Source organism: Anser anser (assembly GCF_964211835.1).
Source record: "Anser anser genome assembly, chromosome: 3".
NCBI lineage: Eukaryota > Metazoa > Chordata > Aves > Anseriformes > Anatidae > Anser > Anser anser.
In genome coordinates this window covers 80,914,221-80,939,260 of record NC_139722.1, presented here as the reverse complement: position 1 = coordinate 80,939,260, position 25,040 = coordinate 80,914,221, and the positions used below count along the sequence as shown (strand labels likewise).

The window sequence follows — 25,040 nt, the reverse complement described above, 5'->3', positions numbered from 1 at the left end:
ATCACTTTCCTGTTCCATTTGACAGTTACTTATGCATCAATGCACGTCACTGCAGAAATGCACATAAGTGTGTGTGCAGTCAAGTGTGTGTAGGTTTCCCCCTGCCCTCTCTCCCCAAGCCCAAGTTCCTGTTCAGATTGGTTTCTTTGGGTATAGTTGCGGTAGAAATTAAAAAGTGCTTTGTGTTATTTTAATATTTTTTTCAATGTTTTTCTAAATTATCTAGTGTTTCTGTGCCAAGAAAAGATGTCCGGGAGATTAGCGAAACTTCCCCAAAGCCTGATGCTTTGTTAAAACAAGGTAAAAATATATTTTCTTATGAAAAGTGATGTCTGTGTGTGTGCCTGCTTACTTTGTAATGTAAATTGAACCAAACTTGTATAAAATAGGTTTGTGTTTTTTTTAAAAAAAAAAGCTTAAATTATGTTACAGAAAAGGATCCTATATATCTTGAAGGTAAACGTTACTGAAAGCCTAGAGGATCAATTTTCTTCAAAGAACAAGAAAAAACACTTTATCTTGTTTTAAACACAGACGTGCCAAATGAAGGATGTAATTGTACAGTGCATGCTGGCTTTATAGGTTATTTAGTATTTGGTCTGTTGTGTTAGACCTTCTTAGAACTATTTGTACCATAATACTCGTAGGTTTGAGACAGGTATCTTTATGCACTGTCAAGAAACTGGAATTGTAAACTCACTTGAAAGCTTAAGTTTGTGTGATGGAACTCTTAAAATGGGTTTGTGTTCATTTCCTCTTCCTTCTCCTTCTCCCTGTTTAATGTACGTAAACCACAGTGTACAGCTGTTGAAACAAGAATTCTTTCAAGTATTAATGTATGGCCTAATACATAAGGTCCTTGTTTGCATGTGTAGTTACTAACATGGTAATAATCCTAATAATAGCTCTGAGTAATTTGATGTGCAGAAAAGACAAAGCTGGTTTGACTGGGTAAGACAAATAACGATGGGCAATGGGGATTATATTGAGGTTCTTTTAATTTGGGGGTGGAACAGTTCATTAGCAGTCTTCCTCTCAACTACTTTTTTTTTTTTGATTAAAAGATTTGCTGAAATTGATTCTTCCTGCAGTATTAACAAAGGCTTGTCCTCTTACAGCTTTTGACCAAGCCCTTGAGTTTCATAAAAACAGAACTGTTCCTAGTAATTGGAAAACAGAATTGAAAGAAGACAGCTCCAGCAGTGAAGCTGAGGAGGAGGAAGAAGATGAAAAAGAAAAAGAGGATAACAGCAGTGAGGAAGAGGCAAGTGAAGTTAGCAAATAGCATAGATACACACCTGACACAAATTAGCAAGGCTAATATTTATTTTGGCAGCATATAATATCTTAACATAGGCAACACTTTTGTTTCTCAGCTTTTAAAATCTCTGTTTAACAAAGACCAGTTAACGTGAAAATATCGAAGTCTAACAAATATTTTTGATTCACTAAGCAAAAAGCACGTGTAGTCAAAAGACTGTGCCAGTGGGAACTAACAAAAAATAGAAATTGAAGCTCGGAGGCTGATCCTGTTTTGCAGTTTTTCCCATGCTGATCTTAAGGCAGTGGTGGAAGGGTTGCACTACCTGCTGGGGACTGAGCAGGGTGAAGGATAGCTATTGATGTGTGCTGTCACATGCATATTGTTTTTCTAAAAGAAGGAAAGGTTTCCTTTACTTGTAAGTATTTTCTAATAGAACTTACCTGCTACCTATTAAAGGTGCAATAGTCTTTCAGTTGGGAAGATCTGTGTAACTAAAAAATACTTCGGTTGTTCCTGAGGAAGGATATGTGGTACGTTTTGGGAACTTTAAAGCAAAGAACTCTTTCTATTGTCTTTTGAAAACATCAGCAATTAAATCATACAACTTTATGCAAAGGTAGACAGGCCTTTTCTTTGCATAATACTGTTTCAGTATTGAAAAGCAAAGGTGTTCTTTTTCTTTTTCACCAATGCAGAACATCACATTTCTGAATGTGGCCCAGATGGGTTTCGAATTCTTAGGTCACTCTCCATCTGAATAAAACATTGCCTTTCTGTTATAACTGATGAGTGCGTTGTAGTATGCACAAGAGTGTAGTTTCCCTTTGTGGTTTATCTTATCTCAGGCCTATTAGATATTATGACGATGTTGATTTCTTTTCCCCTTTGTGGAAATGGATTAAGTTCAGTGCATGATTTTAGCACTACTGTAAATAATTGCTCACATAAACAATGATAAACTCTTTTACTGGCTATAGAGCTATTACCACAGTATGTATCTGATTTATCACACGTTCCAAGACACAGGGAAGTTTGCTACCTTTTACACAGGAACAATATCTGAGGAGGCATCTCTAAGCTGTTGTTCCTGACCCGTGCTCTTAGCATTTTTGAAAAGTAAACCAAAGTAGGCTGGCATGGTCATGCTGTTGTTGTCTTTTTCCTCTGTGTGTCTGTCACCCTGTAGTTGTTCCCTTTCTCCCTCACTGTTTTATACTCTCAAATTGCTTTGCCAAGCCCATAGCTGTGGGTCCTCTTGCAAAGCAGAAATTGCAAGCAGCTTGTGTTGTTCTTTCACTCTCTGCTTTTAACTGCAAGAAACGGAATTTACTGGTTTGCTAGTGGTGAAAAGGAAATGGTGAGAGATTGTGAAACTTTCAAATAACTACCAAGAAATCTGATTTATTGTACCTTTCTTTTATCGTGGTTTACTGAAGGATCACTACTACTCTGGCTACCCTGATGTAAAGAAGAAGAGCTTTCAGTCAAAGCATGGAGCCTGTGCACTCCTCTTCCACCTTTGTCCTTTGTACAGGAAATATGGAGTGCTACCTCATGCTTGTTTTTCTAACTACCTGTTCTCCCAGTCTTAGGTCCAGAAAAAACAATGACAAGAAGAAAATTACTGGAAAGAGCTTTATTTCACGGCTGGCAGTGAAGCTGGAAGAGGGACTTTAGAGTCTTTTACATCCTGCATATTTTGTGAGGGTACTCAGTCTGTCTCCCTCTATGATCACTTTTTTTTTTCCTCTCACTAAGGTTCAAGAGCTCTTCCTCTAATCTGTTATGCAACTGACAACTGAAGTAGTAAACTGAAATTCCAACTGTAGTGGAATATTCAAGGAGATGGTTGATCAATGCTTGTCATAGTCTTTCTCTGACCACATCATCCCTGGAAATTGTGGCTCTGGCATACCGATGCTCCAGCTTTCATTCACTTCTTTATTTTAGGGAGGCCGCGAAGTGTGAGGTAAAAACTTTGCCACCTTTCCATGCTCATGAGTTCATTCTGCCTGTTCTCTAAGCTTACAGGAGATCAGCCAGCTCTGATCAAAAGTTGTATAGTCGAGTTTGCTGGAGTTTATGCTCTGATATTTTGAGAAGCAAGGGGGGTTACTTCTGTCAGACCAGTGCAATTCTTAAACTTCCAGAGCAGGTTTATGTCCAGCCATGGGCATGATGAATGTAAGTAGATTTTTACCTGTGCAGGTTGACATATAGTCGTCATATAGCAATCATTCCATCTCTACTTATTTTAGGTGAAAAAAAACGCTATCTTTTTAGCTATGTGGTTTGAAAGTGTATGACCTTGTACCCTTTCTCTTTGGAGAGGCAGTTTCAGAGCTTTCTCTATAGCTGCTCTTAGTTGTCTGCAATGTTGTACGAGCTAGTCTTTCCATGTGCTAGACATGAAGATCTCATCTTAGCTAAATATTTTGGGACCTAACTATGACAGCTCTTGTGATAATTTCTTCTCTGGTATCTATTGTTTCAATCATCTGCTGAAGTAGGAGGTTTTTAAAAGTCTTTTCTGTTTCTGCAGAAACAGCCTTCTCTCTGATTTTAGTAGGTTGTCTCTCTAACGTCCTGGCTATCAAGCAACATCTCTTCTTAAACAGTACTTGTGGGCTGCTTCTTTACGGAGCATTTTTTTTAAATCCACCTGCAGATTGCCCTAGTGCTTTCCAGGACATGAAAACTCGTCCCCCCGCACCCCCATGCTCTTACTTACATTGTCCCAGGCTTCACATATAGATGCTGTCATAGGAGAAGACATGCAAATCCTCTCTACAAAAGAGATGAGTTGCCTTCTTTTCTGTATTTTTTCCTAACGGAACAGAATGGCAAGCTGTTTCCCTTTCCTTTACTGAATATGATAGTAGCCAGAAGGATTGAGAAGGACCTTCTCTTCCCTAGTACTGCGTTACAATACCGTGTGAATTTTATATGCTGCTTAAAGCACGTTGCTTTTTATTACGGATTTCATTATTGGGCATATAAGCCATTTTTTTGTCCTTTGTGAGATGGACAAATACATCAGGGGATACAGAGTAACCTGATAGTGCTGTTGTCTAACTTGGAAATAAAGATGGCAAGAGTATGACATACCTGCCTCAAACCATTGTCTAGGAAGCCTTGTCATGTACTCAGTGATTATTTAAGAGATTCGTAAATGTTTGGAGATGACTAACAGTTTATCATCATGGTATGTAGCATGTATCAATTTCTGTAAAGATTCTGAGAAAGTGAAAGTTCTTTTCAAAGGTACACAGGGTCTTAAGCTTACCCCTTAGCACACTTTCTTAGAAAGCTGATGTGTTCTGTTTTGGGAAAATTAATAAGGAGTATCTAGTTGGCATTCTGGCACCTCGTGAGTGAGCACATCTGAGATAGAAGAGTATTTTTCAGCCATTGCGTCTTATGGTGAGGAAAGAGCAGCAGTGTTACATCCAGCCTTTTCATCACCTGTATTTTAGTTCCCCTAGTATTTGAAAACTATACATTTGCTTCTTAAAAGCTTTGGATTTCCTAAGTTCAGTGCTTTCCCCTCTCCCCATCTTCCATCCCCTAAATGTGTTGTGGGACTGCTTTTTTTTATGGCAAGTGGTCACTTGTTGAGGAATGTGAAAATCCCATGTAGGTCCTCTTGATCTCTTCACCATAGTCCAGAGTATGCTGGTACAAGTCCTTTCCAAATACGTGTCATTTGAGATTTAAAAACAAACATAACACCCACAACACTTCCCTGCATCTGTCCCACATGCCTGCCTGCCACCTTAAAATATAAATTCAAGTCATTTGTTCTCTGTGGTCACTTTCAACTTTTTATGATAACAACTTGAATCGTTTGCTTGCTAGCAGTGTTTCCTTCACTTTTGCTTGTGAAACGTGAGTGTAAACTATTTTAGGTTTTATTAGTTACTTTTTGGAAGCTTACAGATAATATTTAAAAAAAAAAAAAAAAAGCAGGCAAAAAATTAACCAACTTGTATTCAGTGTGTTGTTTTGAAGTAGCTTAGTCATCAATTTCTAAGAATTCTGATTATGGTATTAGGGTTTTGTTGCAGCTGGTTGTGGCAAATGGTATTTCCTAAGGAAATTAAACACTAGTGCTTTGTTACAAAACCCCACTGTTAATTAATTTAAGTAAACCTAACACAGATTTGTTAGCGTGACAAACTGAACATCCAAAATATCCATTGTTATTTCAGTTCTAGGATTGATCCCGCTCACCACGCGTTCAGCTGGTACCTCATGGCAGCATGCATGCAGTGTCATTGGCTGCGGTTTGTCAGTGCTGTGGATTAGAACTCCCAAGAAAGTGCAAGCACAATTTTAATCTTTCATTTCATCCTTGAAAGTCACCTAGTGCATCCAAGCATTGAGAAATTGCTTAAATTGCAGAAGAAATAGAGAGATCTCATAAAATCTCTTGATCATTAATACTGATATCTTCCAGACTTTCTGCATATAGGAACAACATTGAGAATACATCTTGATTTATGGTATTTATGATATTTATGGCACTGATTCATCAAAAATCCAATTTCAGATGGATCTTTACAGATACCGTCTTACATATTTTGTAAAGCTGTTTGTAATATGTAAAAATTACTTCCATGTAGCATAGCACTGAGGCCATGTTACTCTTTACAGTATTGTGTTGCTGACTACAGTAAAACAAACTTGAATATTTGAACCTAAACTAATCACTGCAGTGTTTTTTTAATGAGGACTCAAAATGGTGATATGTTTGTTCTTTTTTTTCCTAAACAGGAGGAAATAGAGCCTTTTCCCGAAGAAAGAGAGAACTTTCTGCAGCAATTATACAAGTTTATGGAAGACAGGGGTAGGCAATTCTGTGTTTGACTTGTAGAAGCTGAAGACAGAGGGATTGCTTAGCAGTACTTAGACTTGAGTCTGTAAGCTAGTTACATTGCGGTTCATTTTTGGAAACAGATTGCATTCCTTGCTCCTGGCTTCCCCTCTATTTAGAAGGTAACAGTCTGTCCCTTGACTCTGTCCCTTCCCAGGACAATACTTGTACGTGTAGATGTAACGGTTTCAATGAGTGAAACAAAGTACGTATAATACAAGTACAAAGAATAGTTACATCATTTGTACATACTCAGTAATATATGGAGGAATGCATATGTATGAATTTTTTATATTACTGAAGTATGAGAAAATGGGTTATTAAAGCTCTTGAGTTTTTTCTCGTTTCACAAAGAGAAAAAAGCAGATGCATAAGGTGGTCAGAAAGTTTACAGTATTTAATAGCATAGTAGTGTATATGGTGTGGATTTCATGTTGTTATGAAAAAGATATTGCAAAACATTTTAATAACTGTCTTTCTTTACAGGGACTCCTATTAACAAACGACCTGTACTAGGATATAGAAATTTGAATCTCTTCAAATTGTTCAGACTTGTACACAAGCTTGGAGGATTTGATAATGTGAGTATTAGTATGATGAGTATTCCAGATCTATAAAATCTGGGGGTGTTATTTTTGTTTAAGTGGTAATAAAGAAGAATCTGATACAGGAACTTCAGACATATTAAAATGGAATCCTACAGCTGTCTAGGATACACTGTAGCTCTGAAAAGCACATGTTAACAGGAAACAAACTAGTTATATTCTAAATAAATTGTCTACTCAGTATATTTAATTACTGCTGCATAAAATCAGCCAGCTTGTATGTTTCTGTGAGATTTCAATAATTGCCTGTCTGATAAAGCTGTTCCTCAGAAGGTGAAAGAGTTTCTGCTCAATAAAATCTCAAAGGCAAGTAATCTAAGTTAAGGTTAGATATGAGACCCTTAACCCCTGTCAATTTGGGGCAATATATAGAGGAAAATGCTGAGTGGGTTTGGTAGAGTTGGTCTTGGAGCAGTAACTGTGGCATGTGGAATTCTTGGCCAAGCAGATTCTGCTTTGGGCTACTTCCCTTAAATCTAGCCTGTTGGTTAAGGAGGTATGTCTGTGCAGTGCCACCTTACCAATGGACAGTAGAGGGTATTGTACTTGGTTATAGCAGTATATCTGCTTTACCTTCACAGATGGTGAGAAATTAGCATGTCATATTGTCATCAAGCTCTGACACCAAAGAGCGTATTAGAGGCGTAATGTAAGACTAATAGCTAGCGTGTCTGCTGCAGTACTGCCAGGACTGAGTATTGCTAATGCTTTAAATGAGACTTTTTATTTCCAATTTAATTAAAATTCTAGCTGTCATAGTTAAGAATTCCCTTAAAATAAGAATGACATACTGATCTTTGTATTTTTTCCTTTCTTTTATTACCACCTGGAGAGAAAGGCCAGCTATGGCTTACTGAAATGCAGAAATGCTAGCTTGCTTTAAGTAGTTACAGTAGCCTACGGTTTGTGTTACAGTGAAATAGTATGTGATAAGTACTGATTTTATAGATCACAGGAAATTAAATATAATTATTATACAAAATTGTAGATGTTGTCAGCTTAGTCTTTTGTGTGTCAGTGAGTTAATTGAGCAACCATTATTTTATTTTCTCTAATAGATTGAAAGTGGAGCAGTGTGGAAGCAAGTTTATCAAGATCTTGGAATTCCTGTGTTGAATTCAGCTGCAGGATATAATGTTAAATGTGCATACAAAAAGTAAGTAGGAAAGTTTTGAAGTGTGTGCTAAAAAAGCTCTAGAAAGAAATAGTGATCTCATGGTGGTGGCAATATACATAAATTCTGTACTTTTGGTTATAAGTGCAGTCTTTGTAAGCTACAAAACATATTGTTCCTTTTAAGCTTCTGCTAGGTAGCATGGTCTTTCTTGAAAGAAACTTGCTTATCAGAAGCTTTTTCTTTTTTTTTTTTTAAAGATATCTCTACGGCTTTGAAGAGTATTGTACCTCAGCAAATATTGAATTTCAAATGGCATTACCAGAGAAAGTGACAAGCAAGCCTTGTAAAGACTGCGAAAAAGAAAAAGAATTGAAGATGCGTGAAGATCCAGAGCAGGATGTAAAAGAAATAAAAGCGGATAAGGAGGAGCGCAAGCAAGAAGAAGTAGCAGCAGTGCAACAAGAAGAAAAAAAGCTAGCTGAGAATGATAATGAAAGTAAAGAAAATGATAAGCCCACTGTTACGGTAAAATACTCTTATGTTCATATTATATCCGGTTGATAAAGTCAGGTAGTGTGTTGATAATAATCTGTGTTAAGATTGAAATCTCTGTAATGGATTTAAAACAAGACAAAAACATGCTGTAAAATAAATTTAGGGCAACAGGTTAGGGTATATTTATCCGTAGGTGCCTGTTTTTAGAGGTTTCTGATCTCAAAATGTTTGACTTGCTAGGAAGCAGCTGCAGTGTTCCACCTGTTTGTGTCCCTCCCAGGTCAAATGGAGACGAGTTAGCATGCAGCTGTATCCTGATCTGGGTAATGCATGCTCACGGTTACCTTCAGTGCTGATTTCATTTTGTGTTGGGCCAGGCTTTTAAGCCCTCTTACATCTTGCATATACTTCACCAATCCAATGAAACTAGTGGAGTTCTACAAAGATCTGGGCCACACGATCTACACAGTGATCTCATGTAGTTCAGCGGTCCAAAGAGGCAAATGTTTTTTTTACCTTTTCAAAATCCAGTGTTGACTCAGTGATTTTAGTGAAGGAAACACAAGGTGGTAAGCTGAAGTGCTGTACGGTGCAGGCTTAGCAGTTTGCTCTGGAAACAGTGTAGCTCTTCAAGTCAGTGTGTGATGCAGCTGTAATGCTTCTGTGTGCGAGTGGCAGCCGGTCCTGGTCTATCTGCTGTTACTCGGGAGTGAACACCAGTGTCGATATTTCTGCATCCTCAGTGCAGGCATACCTTGTCAAGTGTTGATGTAAGAGATTTCTCTGCAGTTTCAGGTCTAAGAGTTGCTTGCTTTTATCACTATTGCAAAGCTACCTAGGAGACTGGCTGCAGCTCTGAAGCCTGTTATACTTGGGTTGAGAATTTCAGAAATAAAACCAGTGGAAATTCTGTAATTTTAGAAAGAGTTCTAGACTCTAGTTGTTTTTTTCCCTGCTCGTAATAACTTCAGTGTGTTTTGTCTGCCTTTTTTAAAATACTTTATATTTTTATTTGGCCTTGTGAATTAACTGAAGGTCTTACTATCCTAGGGAAACAGAAAAAATTTGCCAGATTCTGCGCATATTCAGCCTGATCAAGAAAAGGACTTAAATGTAATCAAAACTGAAGATGAAACCAAAGCAGAAGATAAAGAAGAAGAAAAGATCAAAGAAATGGAAAATCCTGTTGCAAATACGGAGGCTGAAGAAAAAGAAAAATCAGGGTAAGTTGCTCTGTTTATAATCAGATGAGACATCTGATGTGTACTCGTTATGTTTTACTCTTGTAGTTTGAACTTTGAATCAGACATCCCTCTTGTAAATTAGCCTTGTCTTCTAAAGACCCGTGTGATCCTAACTGTGATCCTAACTTTCTTATGGTTAGCGTCGTTGAAGTTGGTGAGTCCAATTAGAAATAAAAAATAGAAATGTGTAAAAAAAAAAAAAAAAAAAAAAAGCTTTATATAAAAGCTTTTACAATGTCCAGGCATAAATACTTAAAAGCTGGACAAGCAAGAGGATGTATCAATCTCACTTAGGACAAAAATACGGCATTCATTATGAGTAGTATTTTTCTATTTAACTTCAGTACCAGTTTTTGTTCTTGGACAGTGATGTGTTCTGGTAACGTGGGAAAAAGAGAGAAGTACCTTACATCATTTAGTGATAGCTTTGTCTTTGAGAGGGGATGCTACTGGCAAGAGACACTTGTGCAGTACTTTAGACATTAAGTTTTGGAAGTAGGAGATTGGTTACGTGATCCTTACTGTCCCTGTTACTTCAGTGGATGAAATGTGTGCAGGTGACTTCTGTTATGGAATCTTCAGATTTGCATTTTTCAGTGCAGAAAAATAAAAATAAGTGTCTTTTGATAGCTGTGTTTAAAAAAAAAAGTTTAAAACAGAATATAGTTCTCACTAATCCCAAGTGTCTTAAGTTTATATTCTTACAATTAGGACCCATGTACAATACGATTTCAAGTGAGTAAGAACACAAAGATGGCTGTTAGGGATCACATGAAAGGTCTTTCTAAATTGAGTATCTCATCTGCAGCTGAAAACAATAGCAGATCTTTAAAGGAGAAGCTATTGTAAGAGGGAAAGCAGGTAATGACACCTTTTTATCTTTTTGCAGCAGTCTGTCTTGGGATGTTTTTTTTTTTTAATTTAATACTAGCTGTTACCTGACTGCTAATTCTCTTGTTCATTCCTCTGATCTCTGCTAGATTTAGTAGATCAACTGTCTTCTGAGTATCAGTTACAGTATCAGAATATCAGTCCAAGTATCAGTAACTCTTATTGCTTGTTCTGTCCCATTAAGTTTTAACAGAACTGATGTAGTTCACTGTGTTGATTTCCAAGTTCATTTGTAATAGTGTTTTTTTTAATTTTACTGAGGGTTTTGGTTTCCACATAACAGATTCTGAAAGGGTCCTTCAGTAAAATGTTTGTCGTCTTACCTATTTTCAGTGAAATTTTGCTGGAAAATTGTATGACTCAAATGCAGAACAAAAAAGAATCAGGCTTGCCTAACTCAGTAGAAGAGCCTTTTCTGTGTGTGATTTTATTTGTATCCTAGGTGAATGTCTTTTTTCTAAAAGACTGGTTGTTGGAATTTTACATGTCATTTTTAAGATGTACTAGAGAAGTGGTACTGTAGCAGGTTTGCTGAATTTTCAAAATTCTTAGTCTAATTTACCATGTTACTTTCAAATTAAATGGAAATCTTTGCGCTGCTGAGAGAATAGCATAGAATAGAAAACAGTTTTTTAAAGATTCCTAAATTGTGTGTGTACACACATCTGTGGTGTTATTCAGTGTTGATGTATTTGGAAAGTAGAGTGGCTTAAAACATACCACACTGCTATAGAAAAGTAAGTACAATTATAATCTGCATTTGCTTTTCATAACCATTTATTGTGTTTTTTAATTGTTATTCTGACTCATGTCCATTTGGATCATTTATGACAATAAAAATGTTGTGGCTTTTCTTAGTTTTTCCTTTATAAAAAGGCATTTCCTCTTAATTTTCCTCAATTCATCTGATGGTAATTCAGTTAGTTCTTTTCTCTCTGCTTCTTTGTACTCATTCAGTACAAACTCTTTGAACTAGTATTTTGCTATTGTGATTCATGAAAGATTGTAATGAGCTGCTTAAAATAGAGTAGAAAACAGCTCTAAAAATAGATGTAGATGATGATACGGTCATTGTTGAGGATATGTTTTCGTGGAGTAATTTAAATATACTAACATGAAAGACTCGTAGCAGTCAGTACTACAACTTACAAATGCTGAGACTGTAGTAGTGCCATAAACTTGATTTCTTTTGTTGTTTTTCCTAGAGACTGATAGGATTTTGTACTTCCTATAACCTTTAAATGGTTTTAAGAAATGATGCTGACATCTTAAATACTTAAAATAAAAATAAAATGGCTTTATGGTATAAGCACAAAAGGGATGTTGCACTAGACAGATATTGCCCCCCCCCCCAGTTTTATAGTATGGAAACGGTAAAAGCTATAAAGGGGGAAAAGTGCTGTGGTTCTTTGGTGAACTAAAATACAACTTTTTTTGCAGATGGAAAGCTGCATACACAAAAAAAATCACCGTGGACTGACTCTCTTTCCTCAGTGTATTTCTGAAATTGATTTTTAAAATATGGACTATCTGTCTTTCATAGGGCTAACCAAATAGCCAGAGACATGCAATCTAATATTTGATAAGGCAAACTCGTGGAGTTACTGAATTTATATCTCTAGGATAGATATCCTATAAATAGATCTTTCATGTAGCTTCTTTTCATATAGATGTAGGAGGTTGGGAAAGCTTCTGGGTTATGTGCAGAATTTTTGCCGATGGACTGGATCCAATTCCCAGCTTTGAGATCTCAGGAATTACTCCTGGAAGCTGGAGTTGCAGTGGTTTTTGGTTGTTTTCCCCAAGAGGCTCTGTCTCTTTGCAATGCTACGTGTCTGAATCCCTTCAGATAGCACATTGCTACCACACTAATCCTGCAGTCCCTGCTGCACAGCGTTTAGCAGTACGATGAAGAGAAAGAAAGGACTGAGTGTGCTTCTCTTTCTCTCTTCCACGGAGTGCATGTCTCACCTACTTGCAGATCCATGAACGCTGAGAACAGTGTCAGAGGCAGCTTACCCCTCATTCTGTTTATTTTTGTATATGCTTTTCCGGTTCTTGTGTGGCCAGTGGAATTGCGCGGGCTCTGTAGTGTTTTGTGAGACTTAAAGTCATAAAAATCAGTGCAAAAAGGCCAGCTTAGTGCTCAGCTGCTGTTGGATGGCTTTAGGAGATGTGGTTTCTTTTTGCAATGTGTTATTTCTTGTGGGTCTGTCCGAGAGAGAGATGTTTACAAAAATGGCTTTGTAAGCACATCTTTTCCTGATACACATTCTTTTTTAGCCAACAAATAAGAAAAATTTAGATCCTCCTTCTTCTGAAGCTCCTTGTAAACTTGTGTCGGAAGTACTGGTCTTCCGATGCAACGTTCGATGTTTGGTGCAGATTTCTTTGTAGCCTCTAACATTAACTACTGTAACTAATCCAAGACTTGAGCCAAAGCCAACAAATGCAAAACGGAGAGGTGCTTTTCCGCACCGTGAGCTTTGTAGGCAGTTGAACATGTTCCCAAGAGACTGAGGCTGGGAGTCTGGTGGAGTTTAAAATACAAAACAACAACAAAAATAAAAAACACATTTTTTTTGCTAATAAAATTAAGAGAGTCTTTGAAAACTTCACAGTGGATGCAGTTTGAACTGAAGGGCAGGTTAATTGCTAATTAACAACTATTAGCAAGAAACTTTTTTCCCAGGTGATTAATGCTGAGTGTTGTGTGTGTGTTGTTTTTTCGTAAGTGGTTTAAGCATCTGGGACAGATGGGCCACTCTCAGGAATGCTATAGTGAAGGGAAAGATTAAGTGCTCAGAATTTGGAAGACTGATTTTTTTTTTTAAAGTCACATCAGACTTGTATGTTGGTAATACTTTGATTTTTGAGGTGACCAGGCAAGATTTTTGAAGTGATCTCTGCGGTGTGGAAAGGTTGCAAGAAGGCTGTTCTGGTGTTTTCATTCTCTTGGTCCTTAAACCGCCTGCTTTTTGGATTCGTTCAAGGAATGCATGAGCATGTGCTCTAAAATATGATCTAGAAGCCTAAATGCTTCTGGTTGCCTCATTGCCGTGTTTGGGTATTGTCTGTGTGGTTTCCTGGGAATCTGGACCATCCTGTTGTGACGGTATCAAAAGGAGAAAATGCTAAGAGCTAAGCCTCTTTGGCTAATAATCTTGGACGGGGTTAAACCATTCATGCAAATTCAAGGAAGAAGTCATGATCTTTGATCTCTTATGCATTACATAGTAGCAGTAGTGGCATTTTCCCCCTGTAAGCACTGGCGAGGAGCTGGGAATAATAAAAGCAGGAGCTGAGAGCTGTGTTAGGATGGGCGTTGGTTCACATGAAGGGTTTTTGTAGGGTTTACCACCTTAGCAGGTTAGGGTGAGTACATGCTATGCCTGTGCTGGGAGAGGGCTTTTATTTGTGCGTTTGGGGGGGAAATTTTCTGGAAACACTTGATGAGGATTTTCTGAACGTGATTTACAACAAGGTTACGTAACAGCCAGCAGCTCCATTTGACATAACAGCAGATTGGTAGAGGCAGCGTCTTCAAGTCCTTATCTGTTAAAATGGCGCATCAGAGCTGCGTGGTGGGGAACCTGGAATGTCAGCAGGAAGGTTAAAGTGGTTTGGAGAGGAGATTTGCTACAGAAGGCATCTCTTCTGGCTTCTGGATTAGTGCTGAGCAGTAGATATTGCGATAGCTTTGGGGTTGTATGGAATTGATTATTTATTTAGCTTTGCAGTAGGGAGCAAAATGCATCTTGTTCCTTGCACAGTTGGTGTGAACATCTGTTCTGAATCTCAGACTGTTGGTGTGTGTGCAGAGATGCATTTATAAGAAGTGTACTTGCGTAGCTTCATTTATAGGAACATATTTCTGTGCTCTTCTTGCAATGCGTGTTATATTTGTGTGTTCTGGCTGCCAACTATATTGAGAAAAGTTTTTGTGTAGTCATGTTTTGAGAAACTAATTTTTTTCTGACTATAGAATATGCACTGATGCATCCATCTGTGTGTTGCCTGCTTTTCGTAGTGCAACAAACTGCTAGTGGCACAGTAACAGTGCGGGCAGGAGCAGTGTAAATGTCCCAGTCCTATGTTTGCCTCGCCCCGGATGGGAGGGAGGCTTCTTGGATGTGGAAAAAGCGGTTCCGTCATCCCATCTTACACAGCTGCTGGTCACTGCGGAGGTTATTAGCCACGGTAGCTGTCACTGAGACAAATGTGTGTGGGTGAGCCTTTAACTGTTCATCAAATAGTCGCTGCTCAAGCTGTGTGTGAACTAGAGCTATAAAAATGGAAAGTGCTGCGTTCCCCAGCCAGACGTCGAACCATCCATTACCCTTTCAATAAACGTTTCCGAGTTCCTTAGAAACTTGGTTAAACGATTAGGAGCAGTAACATGAGGTTCTTACATTCGTCCTCTCCATAGCAGTAGAGGAAAACATTTTTCACAGTGCATGGCTGCAGCACACCAAACTCTTCTGCTGTGTGATTCAGACCAAGTCAGTGCCTTTCCCCTTCCCTCAGTGATGGGCCACAGCCACACGTTTGTTTGCATTTTCAGTGAGTATAGACAGAAGCCCTTGGACCTTGGAGCCTGTATTTTTAGGTTTTTCTTTGCAACTTCCCAGGGAAGAAAATTATTGGTGGTCTTTTTTTTGGCTTTGTTAATTTTGTGAATTAAATAGGAGGTTCTGGTGTCATGACAAAAGAACAGGCCCTAATGGCTTCTCTGCCTTAATACTTCAGGGCATTGTAATCCAGCTGTGATTAAGAAAGTCAGAGGATGAAGACCTGACATTTCCAGCTCCGTGTTTTGTGAGGTAGAGGTTAAATAATCCTCTAGGATGAGAGAAAGGCGGGGAGGGAGAAAACACAAAAATAGAAGCTAATTGCTGAACTGAAGCGTCAATTACACTGGAGTTTATTTTTGCTAGTGGTTCAATTAACTGTAATGACTTAATTGAACCAATAATTGAAATAATGTTGCTTCCTCAAGTTTTAGCATAACCCCTGAAAAAATGCTGCTTTTGCTGTCTCACCTGCTGTGGGAGCACTGGTGCGGCAGGGGAGGCGCGTGCGGGTAGGGCCAGGTTCCCAGTAAAAAGGGGGTGCTGGCAGGTCTGGGGTCCCAGGGCAGGTGCACCCTGCCTCAAGGCTGTGTGTGTGTGTGGGTGACCACGGGGTGGAATACATTTGCCTGGCACGGCAGCTCCTTTTGTCATGTGACAGCACACAAACTCTTGCAGCTAGCAACGTGTGTGTATGTTGATGTACTTCCTTGTTTTATGGTCTTGTTGGTGATAAATCTCTCCCCTGAGCAAGAAGTACCTGCTGTATGTGGATTTTTGGATGCTTGAACTATTTTCAGCCCTTTAACCATTTCAGAATGTCCTTTGGATCTAATGATACGCAATATTTGTATGATCTGAACGCTTTAATGGTTTTACTTCGTTATTCGTTAGTGGTGCGTTCTAATCTGTATTGCCTGCTTCTCGAAGGTTTTTGCTCCCCGTCGGTGGGAGATGGGGTGAGGGTATGCTTTGGTCCGCAGTTGGAATTGCAAATGCTTCTTTGTCCTCCTGATAAGCTTTCCGGTACTCTTGATTTCTGGAACCCAGTTACACTTGTATTCCTGTGTCTCTTGTACAGTATGCATGCACATCTGCTGCTGTCTTGTTCCATCAGCTGCTGCTTGGGCCGTTCAGATTGTTGCAGCTTTGTGGCAAATACTGCTTGGTTTCTTTGTTACTTAAATATTTTAAGTTGGCAATTATTGTGTGCTGCCAAGAGGCTTGTGTCTTTCTTTTGCTTTTTTAATTTTGACTAAACAGCGTTAAAAGAAATGTGATGTTCTCATGTGCATATATAAATGGACAAATGAGGTTACTGCTGTGCATGCTGGATGGCTACAATCACAATTTTCTCTTACAAACCTCCGTTTCATGGCAGTCGTGACTTCTCCTTCGTCTGCGCTGCCAGGTTTGAGCTTTTTATGGCCTTGTAAAACAAGATATCTTTTCTTCCTTGCAACCATTGGAATGTGCTTTTTTTGTTCCAGGAGCTATGTGAGTACACAGGTTTTTCTGCTCCAAAATGATGAATGTTCTTTGCTTTTGTTTGGTTTCCTAGAATCTCCAGTGTATGAGTGCTAACCAAATCACTCCTTAGAATGGGCTTTTAAAAAAAAATTGCAACCATCTCAGCTTCTATTTCTTTTCCTGACATTTCCCTCCACCTGTGTACAGCCTGCTCTCCACATCTGCTAGCTCATCCAAGTTACACAAGTTCACAATAAGAGTTTCACACTTCTTCCAGAGAAGTCCTGGTACTGTCATGAGTCTTTACAAAAGTAAAATAAAATAATCTGTTGAGACACCAAGGAAGTCGTGAGGTGTTTATGGTGAGAGAGACTCCAGACTTGTTCAGGTTCCAAAAGAGCCCCTGGCACCGTAATTGCCAGTCTCTGGGAAGTCCTGAATCTCCCTCATAGGCATGCCTTTCTTCACAAACATCGTTCAAGGATTGTACCACTGGTCCTTGGGGGGAAAAAATATAAATATATATGGCAAAATTTTTTGTACTTCTGAAAAGTCTTTTCAGTAATGGGAAATCATGAGCTTATCTTGTCCTCTGAGCAGCGATGGCTCTTAGCTTTTGAATGACAATAACTGTTAAGCTGAAATTAGCTAGGAACTTCGGTTTATTGCAGCAGAGAGTATAATTTAAGAGCATTTAAATTTGAGTGATGCTTTTTTTGTGGTGGAATTGTGTTCAGAACTTTTTCACTATAGCCTTTGAGGAGTTTTCTCAGTGATTTCTTGGGAAGTGGATTTTGCCACATGGTGTGCAGTGGAGATTAAGTGGGTGAAGTGAGCTTTCAAAGCTCATCCATTTATGTTGCAGATTTTAACTCTGGTGGTTTTAGCTTCAGTAGCAGAGTACCCCCCTGAAAGTATATAACAGGCTTTGACCTTACAGAACCATACTGTTTGGTCCACGTAACATAAAACTTAATAGATGTATTTTCTACTATTTGATGTAGTTAATGCACCAAGAGCAGGAGTTTTAGCATCTGTCTCATGGTGTATGCATATGTATACATAGTAACATTCAGTTTTGAAGTAATTTCATTAAATCATTGTGGTTATACTAGAGCTGGATTTAGCTTATTGTCTTGAATTCCCTTTTGACAGCTAATCAGATAACAATGCAATTTTACTTCTAATAAGAAGCATTTGAATAATTAAAATGCTATTTCATCCTTTCACAGAGATAAAGCTTGTTTTTTCTTGAGTATTTTCTACTAAAAATTTCATGGAGAAATTTGGATTATTAAAAACATTTGTATTTGTGAGGTTAACTTAAATTAGGGTGTGAATTGGATGTGGAGCAGCACTTACCTCTTCTTACCCAGTTTGTAATACATCCAAAAGTCCTGTTCCATGTCCCAGGTTTTCAATTATTAGTGGTCGGTGGTTATTACGAATTTAGTAAGCAGCCCTGATCTGTTTTGTGTTGCACAGAGTGGGATTAGAGCTGTGTGATGGCCAATAATGTTTTGTAAGGCTATTTAAGATTAAAAGATGCTTTCCACGTTAACTTCTGTGATTTTGTCTGCATCTCTAAGCCAGCTGGAGATAATTTTCAGAACTACTGAGCAGCCCATAGCTGACAGGGGACCAGCAAGATTTGTGGGTTCTTAGTGCTTCTGAAAATTGGTCTAAATTTCTAAGCATGTATTTAAAACTAGTTTAGTTTTGAAAATAGTGACTTTATAATAGTGAAATACCTGCTTGTGTACTTATATAAAAATTAAATGCAAGTTGGATTTACATTTGGCAGACTTTTGGCATAATTGGCAAGGTCATAAATCAGTGCAGGTTTCTTGATTTGCTAAATAATCTCATGTAGTTTTTTATTATTTATTATTACTCAATTTTATTTTTTGCCTAAAATCTGGTTTTGGTTGCTTTCACCTCAAAGTGTTGAGATAGAATTGATTATAAAAGAGCAAGGTTTTTTTGGGGGAAGCAAGTTTCAAGAAGGGCTTGTAAAAACATTTAGGTTGAAAAACAGAATTCAGGAAGAACTCAGGAAGTTTTCTCTATATTGAGAAGGATGAGTTTGAACAGGAAAAAATGATACTGAAAGGGACTGCATGAAGGATCGTATAAAGATGAGTTTGAACAACTTCTCATACAGATTCTGATGGATTACTTTTTTTCTTTTTGTAGTGAGAGAAACTTAGAAAACTTCAGTCATTTTTGCACCTTACAATCACTGGATTTTGTGTGTATTACTGTATCTTATTTTGCTGATATTACTCTCAAGTAGTGCAGTTTCACATATTTGGAGCCTGCTGTTTCCCAGTCTCTAATGCATCCACAATATTTATCAATATATGTGGTTTGGAACTGAAAAGCTTATGAAGTATCTCATATTAACTCTACAATTTTTTAAACCTTTCAAGAGATGACACGAATAAGGAAGAAGATGAAGATGAAGAAGAAGCAGAGGAGGAGGAAGAGGAGGAGGAGGAGGAAGAAGACAACAATAACAATGACGAAGAAGAGTTTGAATGCTATCCACCAGGCATGAAAGTCCAAGTGCGGTATGGAAGAGGGAAAAATCAAAAAATGTATGAAGCTAGTATTAAAGATTCTGACATCGAAGGTGGAGAAGTCCTTTACTTGGTGCACTACTGTGGATGGAACGTGAGGTAACTTGAGTTTTAGTTAGTGATTACTTCTTGAATTACTTCTAAAATACTCCTCTGTATTTTAAAAACCAAATTAATACAGAGATCTAGAGTCCTAACCATTCAGTATTGGTGTTCTGTGAAGGGCATTATACTGTATGAAACTATTAAATTTTTAGCATTGTATAAATGCAATACTTCAGTTATTTAGAAAATCATCTTAAAATGACTTGTTCAGGGAAGGCTTCCTTCACTGTCTTATTTTTAAACCTCCCCATACAACAAGCGACAGCCCACTCTTTCATAAATTCCTCCTCTGGATTCTCTTAAGCCAATTTTATCTTACACAATATTTGATTAGTGCACTTAACTGAGTCTATATACACACTCTTCTCAGAGCAGCAGAGTACGTTAGCAGTATGGTATTTAACAAGAAAAGCACAAGATTCTTGATGGCAAATTAGTGTGCAGCAAATAATTGCGTTTCATTCAGGTCTCATTTCCCACCTGTCCCTGGCTGCCTCAAACTTAAAAACAAGACTCTTCTTACCCCAGTGCCTTCTTATGCTTTTCTTAGTATATTCAGGTTTATATGTTTTTAGATTTCTTTAATATAGCATTAATAGAAATAAATTGAAGCATTAATACACTTTTGCCATTTAAGACCACTTTTTTTTTTGCAATTTAAAACTTGAAGAAACTTGGACAACAGTAGGAGAATACCAAAGCTTCTTAGTGGCTTTTAAGCCAATTATTCAGTCTTCTGCTTTTTTTCCTCAGTTTCAATGTATCTGCTCATTGTCCTCAGCTGTCATCTTTAAAACTTTATTACTGTGTTTATAGAGCTTCTTTTTTTTAAAAAAAAAAAAAAAAAAGGTCTGAGGCAGATCCCTTATAGCATTTTTTTGGTTGATTTGTTGTTGTTGCTGTTTTGTTTTTTCCTTCCCCTCTTCTATCTTCAATATGAGGCTCTTATGACCTACTGTCATCTGGACTTTGATTACCACCCTACCTCTGCCCAGAAGGGCAGGACAAATCTCACTTAGTCACTGCTAGCAAGATCTGCTAGTAAAGGTCGTGGTTACAGAAGCATAATACTTCTCTCCCTCACTTGAATATACCTGTCTGCATCTATGCCTGGTGATTTCCAGAGCCACCTAAGCCACAGCTGAGGAGTGACATCTCAATATTTTGCATTTTGATAACAATGTTTTTGCAGAATTTTGATCTACATATATTCCTGTAGATCAATGTATCTTTCACATACACTGACTTCAGGCAGCATTTGTAAGCACAGTGGGCTATAAAGCCTGAGCCTTAAAATATTGAGGTACTAGGGGAGATGCAGCCTGCTCAAGGTAGGATTTGGAGTGACTAGCTCTTCAGTCATTGCTGGAAAGGACTTGCCTTAGGAGCATAAGTTGATGAAATTTATGCTCTGTTCACTGAGTATCACTGTATAGCGTTCAAAGAATTTTTTTATATTCCCAAAACTCTTCTTTTGCAATTCATATATAAACATAGAAGTTATTTTCCTTTTTTGAGAAAATATTAAATACATGCTATGGGATGAGATGATCAGAGTTTCATTTGATCAGTGCCACTTTATATCTGAAGAAATGAGAAGTTGAGAATGAGTCTTCATCTTGGAGAACCCAACGTTCTGGTTATTAAAGGACAAATCAAGATTGTTTTTTTAACCTTGCATTCTAAATATATACACAGATTAATGTTTGAGGTATTCTTTCTCTAACTAGGATATATTTAATTAAAAAAAAAAGGCATTTTTGGCAAACTTTGTACTCATTTGAGAGGTAAAAAGGGTTGTTTGTTTTTTCTGGTAGCAGGACTTGCATTTATGTTCTTACCTGGGGTTCCAAAAGAGCCCTCTGAAAGGGGCTGGGGGACAGGATTCTCTTCACTGAAAAAGATACCAGTGGTTGACATTTATCTGTGGGACCGCGTATGGACTCTGTTCAATATGGCTAATTTAATTAAAATAAACAGATTTAAATTGTTTGATCTGACAGTAAGTCTGAGCTTAAGGCAGCATCTAAACACTTTGATATTTTAGTTACGTGAAGACACATCTTGTGTGATGTGATAACTTGAAGATTTGGCTTTCGGTCATAACCTGGGAAAGTAACTGCTTTTCTGGAGTAGGTTGTAATTCCTTCCTCTCCTTATTTGCTATAGCAAGCCCCCATTTGTAGCATCCAGCAGCAGCAAGTGCTGTAGCATTAGGTCATGGCATGTACTGAATTTTGCATTCAGGGTTCTTAATTCTGTCAGCCTCCTATCCTTTAAGGTCAGCTTTCCTGTTTCCCCCTTTGATCAGTATGCCGTTTAATGATCTGTTCTTCCAAACCTGTGAGAATCTTAACTAACTACTGATGTTTCTTATCACAAGGTAACTTCAGTATCAGTCTGGAATTCAGAATAGTTGTGTGCATGCATGCCTGTGCACGTACTTTGGGGTACTTGGAATGGAATTTGGTAAATTTGGTAGCTTTTAGTAGCTTTCATTATTTTATTAAACTTTCTAGAACAAGTGATACTAATCACTGTGAAACTTTTTTCAATATAGTACCTAGAACATGTGGAATTGGAATAGAATTTGACAGCAGTGTATAGCTATACCACTTCATGCTAAAGGATCTTGTCAGCTCATGGGATTCAGGTGATAACGTGTTTCTAATAAAGGTGAAGAAAGGCAGCATGCAGTGAGGCCTGACTTGTAGTGAAAGGGAATGGTAAAGATTTCTACCCTGTTAGAGAACTTCTTACATTCTCTCACGAGAGCCTTCTGGTTAGCATGTGATAAACTGTATTTTGTTGCCTTCTAAGAAAGGATAGTTATGTTCTGAATTACGCATGGGTTATATGAAACTAAAACTTCTCTGGAGCCTCCAGTGCCAGTTCCTTCTGTTGTAATTTTAGTTTTTGGCTGCCAGTGCAGGGAAAAATTCATTGTATAAGCTTTTGAGATGAATTTCTTCTGCAGCATGTTCCAGTAATGGGAAACAGAGGGTGCATGTTCAAAATGAGTTTGTTGCTTTAACTCTGTCAATGGCACAACGTAAGATACATTTTTCTTAAATATACCAAAGGTTTAAAACTAAGTTTTATTATTTTCAGCTTTTTTGTTAATTTCCTTCAGAAATATGAACATGAAATGTTACTTTTGTCTTGATTTGTTGAAGCATTCCCAAGGTACAAAATTTGTACTGAACAGTCAGCCACTGGAAGTAAAGAAGTTGTGTAGCCATGCATGGGAGGAGACATTAAAAACTAAGTAAATAAAAACTGGAGCTCTCATCTCATATTCCAAATTTTTGATACCAGACTAATCTCCTCATTTCTTTGGTTGCAGTAAAAGAAAACATTTAATTCCTCTGTGTTAGCAGGCACAGACAGCAGAGTGGAGCTTCTCAGTGAACTTGCTAAGGCTTACTAGTTCCTTGAGGTCACTTGTCTTCCTGACAAAGTAGCACCTTTGCTAGTATAAACCTAGAGGCTGGGAAAGTATGCTTTTTTCCTTGTTTCCTCTCTAGTACTGCTGTGGAGGATTGACCATGCTATCTCTGAGAGTATGTTAGGGCTTATTTATTTATTTTTCTAGCAACTCTGTGCAAACTCATTTAGGAACACTTCCTCATCTTACCTCCTTTCCCTGTGACACCCAGCTGTTTGTTTTTGGGAGTTGAGGTAAGCAAATGTAGAAGAAACAAAACAGATCTTTGGGAAGCACTTACTTCATGTAATGAGAGATGAAAAACTTGAATGATTTTTTCTCTTTTTCTTTTGGTTTGTGAGCAGACTGTCTAAGGCAAAATTAGTGATGAAATGAGAGATTTAATTTTTTCTCTTTTAATAAGGTGCAGTTCTATACAGAAAGACTCTAGCCTGACTTGTGTATTGTTCGGGTGCAGCTTGGTACCTGATGCCCTGCAGAGTTTTAAGGTTGCTTCTCCATCATGAAGCTGAGGAAACTGTAATTTGATCAGGCTGTTGGCTGTGGCTTTGGATGCATTCTGCTTGCAAGATCTGTTTGAGCTTGCTGACAGTTGTCACTGCTTAGGCAAACTATGCAACCGACATGTGAGCAGCGAATGGAGCCTGTGCCATGCAGAGGAATGAATTTGGGTGTCTGACTTCCCCAGAGCAGGGTCATGGTTTCTGAGATGCTGGAGCTCCGTGCAGGCTCTGACCGCTGTTCCAGGTGCAGCAAGGAGCAGAGCAGGATAGATTCTGGCCAGGACAGTCACAAACACAGATTTTTCCATTTGTGCTCCTTGAGATGGGTTGTGACTACTGCTTCTAATATGTAACGTTTAAGATCTGTGGTGTCTACAGGTACTCTTGTATTTCTCTGCATTTGCCTTCCTCCATCACTTCAGCACGCCCCTGGTCTATCAGCTGTTGCCCGAGCAGGCAGTGCAGCTAATCTGAAGCACTGTACGTGCAGTACCCACGCTTTGCCTACGTGGAAGGTTGTATTCACTCGCGGTATGCATTTTCAATAAGAAAACAAATGGTTTATTGTGGCAACGTAACTGAGGTAGAAAGGGCACAGCGAGAATAATTGCTTTCCCCTGTGCATTTGTCCACCCCTAGTGCTCTTTTCCTGTATGCATTTAGGCCTAATGAAATCTTAATATTTATGTGGATCGTGAAACCCGTTTTGCAGTCTGTTCAGCATTGTGCCTTTATGAAAGCACGTCTTTGACTTGAGGAAAGATTGTTTCAAGTACAGTTTCTCACAATCTCACAGAAATAGTTTTTTCCATACCAAATCCACTGCCTTTCATTAAAATAACATGGTACATTCAGATGTTCTTTCTGCTTTTATTAACGGTCACCAGGCTTGATGCCCCGAAGTCTAACATCCTTATGTGCTGCATCCTCCCTTCCCTATCTATTTATGTCGTGGGAATCTGAGGGCACCCCAGTCTTTAGGAAGGCTGTGGGATGGGAGAAAATGCAGCTTGCTAACCATGTTCTGGGGGTAGAGTGGGTATCAGCACAAAGCAGGCCAGCCATGTGCTGTACTTTGCTCCAGCCACACCAAAGGGGGCAGGAAAAGGGCAGTGGCAATCTTGAAGGTCTCGACCACTTTGGCAGACACGGGCATCATCTGCAGCCCGGTGAGGGTGCTCCCCTGGGGGGGGTGTTCCCTCCGTATGTCCCCTTCCTTACCCTGTATGCAACAAACAAGCACCTGCTGGCTCTTCTTTGTGGGTATGAGGCAGGATATCCAAGGCTGTGTGTTTTTTCAAGGTAGTCCTGCGGTAAGGAGGGATGTGAGCCACTATTCAAAATCTGAGATGGCAACTCTGACTTGAAACCACCATGATTATGAATCTACTCTTATCAGGCCTAGATCTGAAGAGTTTCCTTTAGGTTTTGGTGAGAAACCTGAGCATATCCACGTACATGTCACCTGGTATAACCTTACAACTACACCTGTATCTGCAGGAGCATAGGTAATTTCAGTATGCTGTAGTCTGCAGGGGCTGCTGTTAATTATGTGATTTGTGTTTTTGTTGTTGTTGCTCAGGGAAAAAGGAAAAATGTTTTGGAAAACGGTTTGTCAGAGACTACTGCTGACTCTGAAGATAATTATAATTTCTCCTTTCTGTGTTGTTTTCTGAGGTGTTCCTTTTTCACTGCATTATAATGTGAAATTTAAGCTATAAAATACAGTATTTAGTTTCTGGAATCCCTTGCTTAGGTCTTAACTTAGAATATGCAGGAAAGTGAGTTGGAAACTTGGTACACTTTTTTGGTAATAATCCTTTTTAATTTATTCATCTGTATCGTACATATAATTGGCAGTAGTTGCAC

At 38.4% G+C, this 25,040-nt stretch overlaps 1 protein-coding gene across 3 annotated transcripts in view; it reads left to right on the top strand.

Moving 5' to 3' along the window:
* ARID4B (AT-rich interaction domain 4B) overlaps positions 1–25,040 on the top strand; it is an 87,532-nt gene that overhangs the window by 48,096 nt on the left and 14,396 nt on the right. For 2 of the 3 annotated variants that reach the window (XM_083830072.1, XM_083830071.1), the window contains exons 10-17: positions 227–300; positions 1,119–1,264; positions 6,041–6,113; positions 6,627–6,721; positions 7,804–7,901; positions 8,120–8,387; positions 9,408–9,580; positions 18,966–19,214. In XM_083830072.1, coding sequence (XP_083686198.1) covers positions 227–300; positions 1,119–1,264; positions 6,041–6,113; positions 6,627–6,721; positions 7,804–7,901; positions 8,120–8,387; positions 9,408–9,580; positions 18,966–19,214 — 1,176 coding nt within the window. The remainder of the gene's footprint in view (positions 1–226; positions 301–1,118; positions 1,265–6,040; positions 6,114–6,626; positions 6,722–7,803; positions 7,902–8,119; positions 8,388–9,407; positions 9,581–18,965; positions 19,215–25,040) is intronic. The other variant, XM_083830073.1, reaches the window with a different exon arrangement.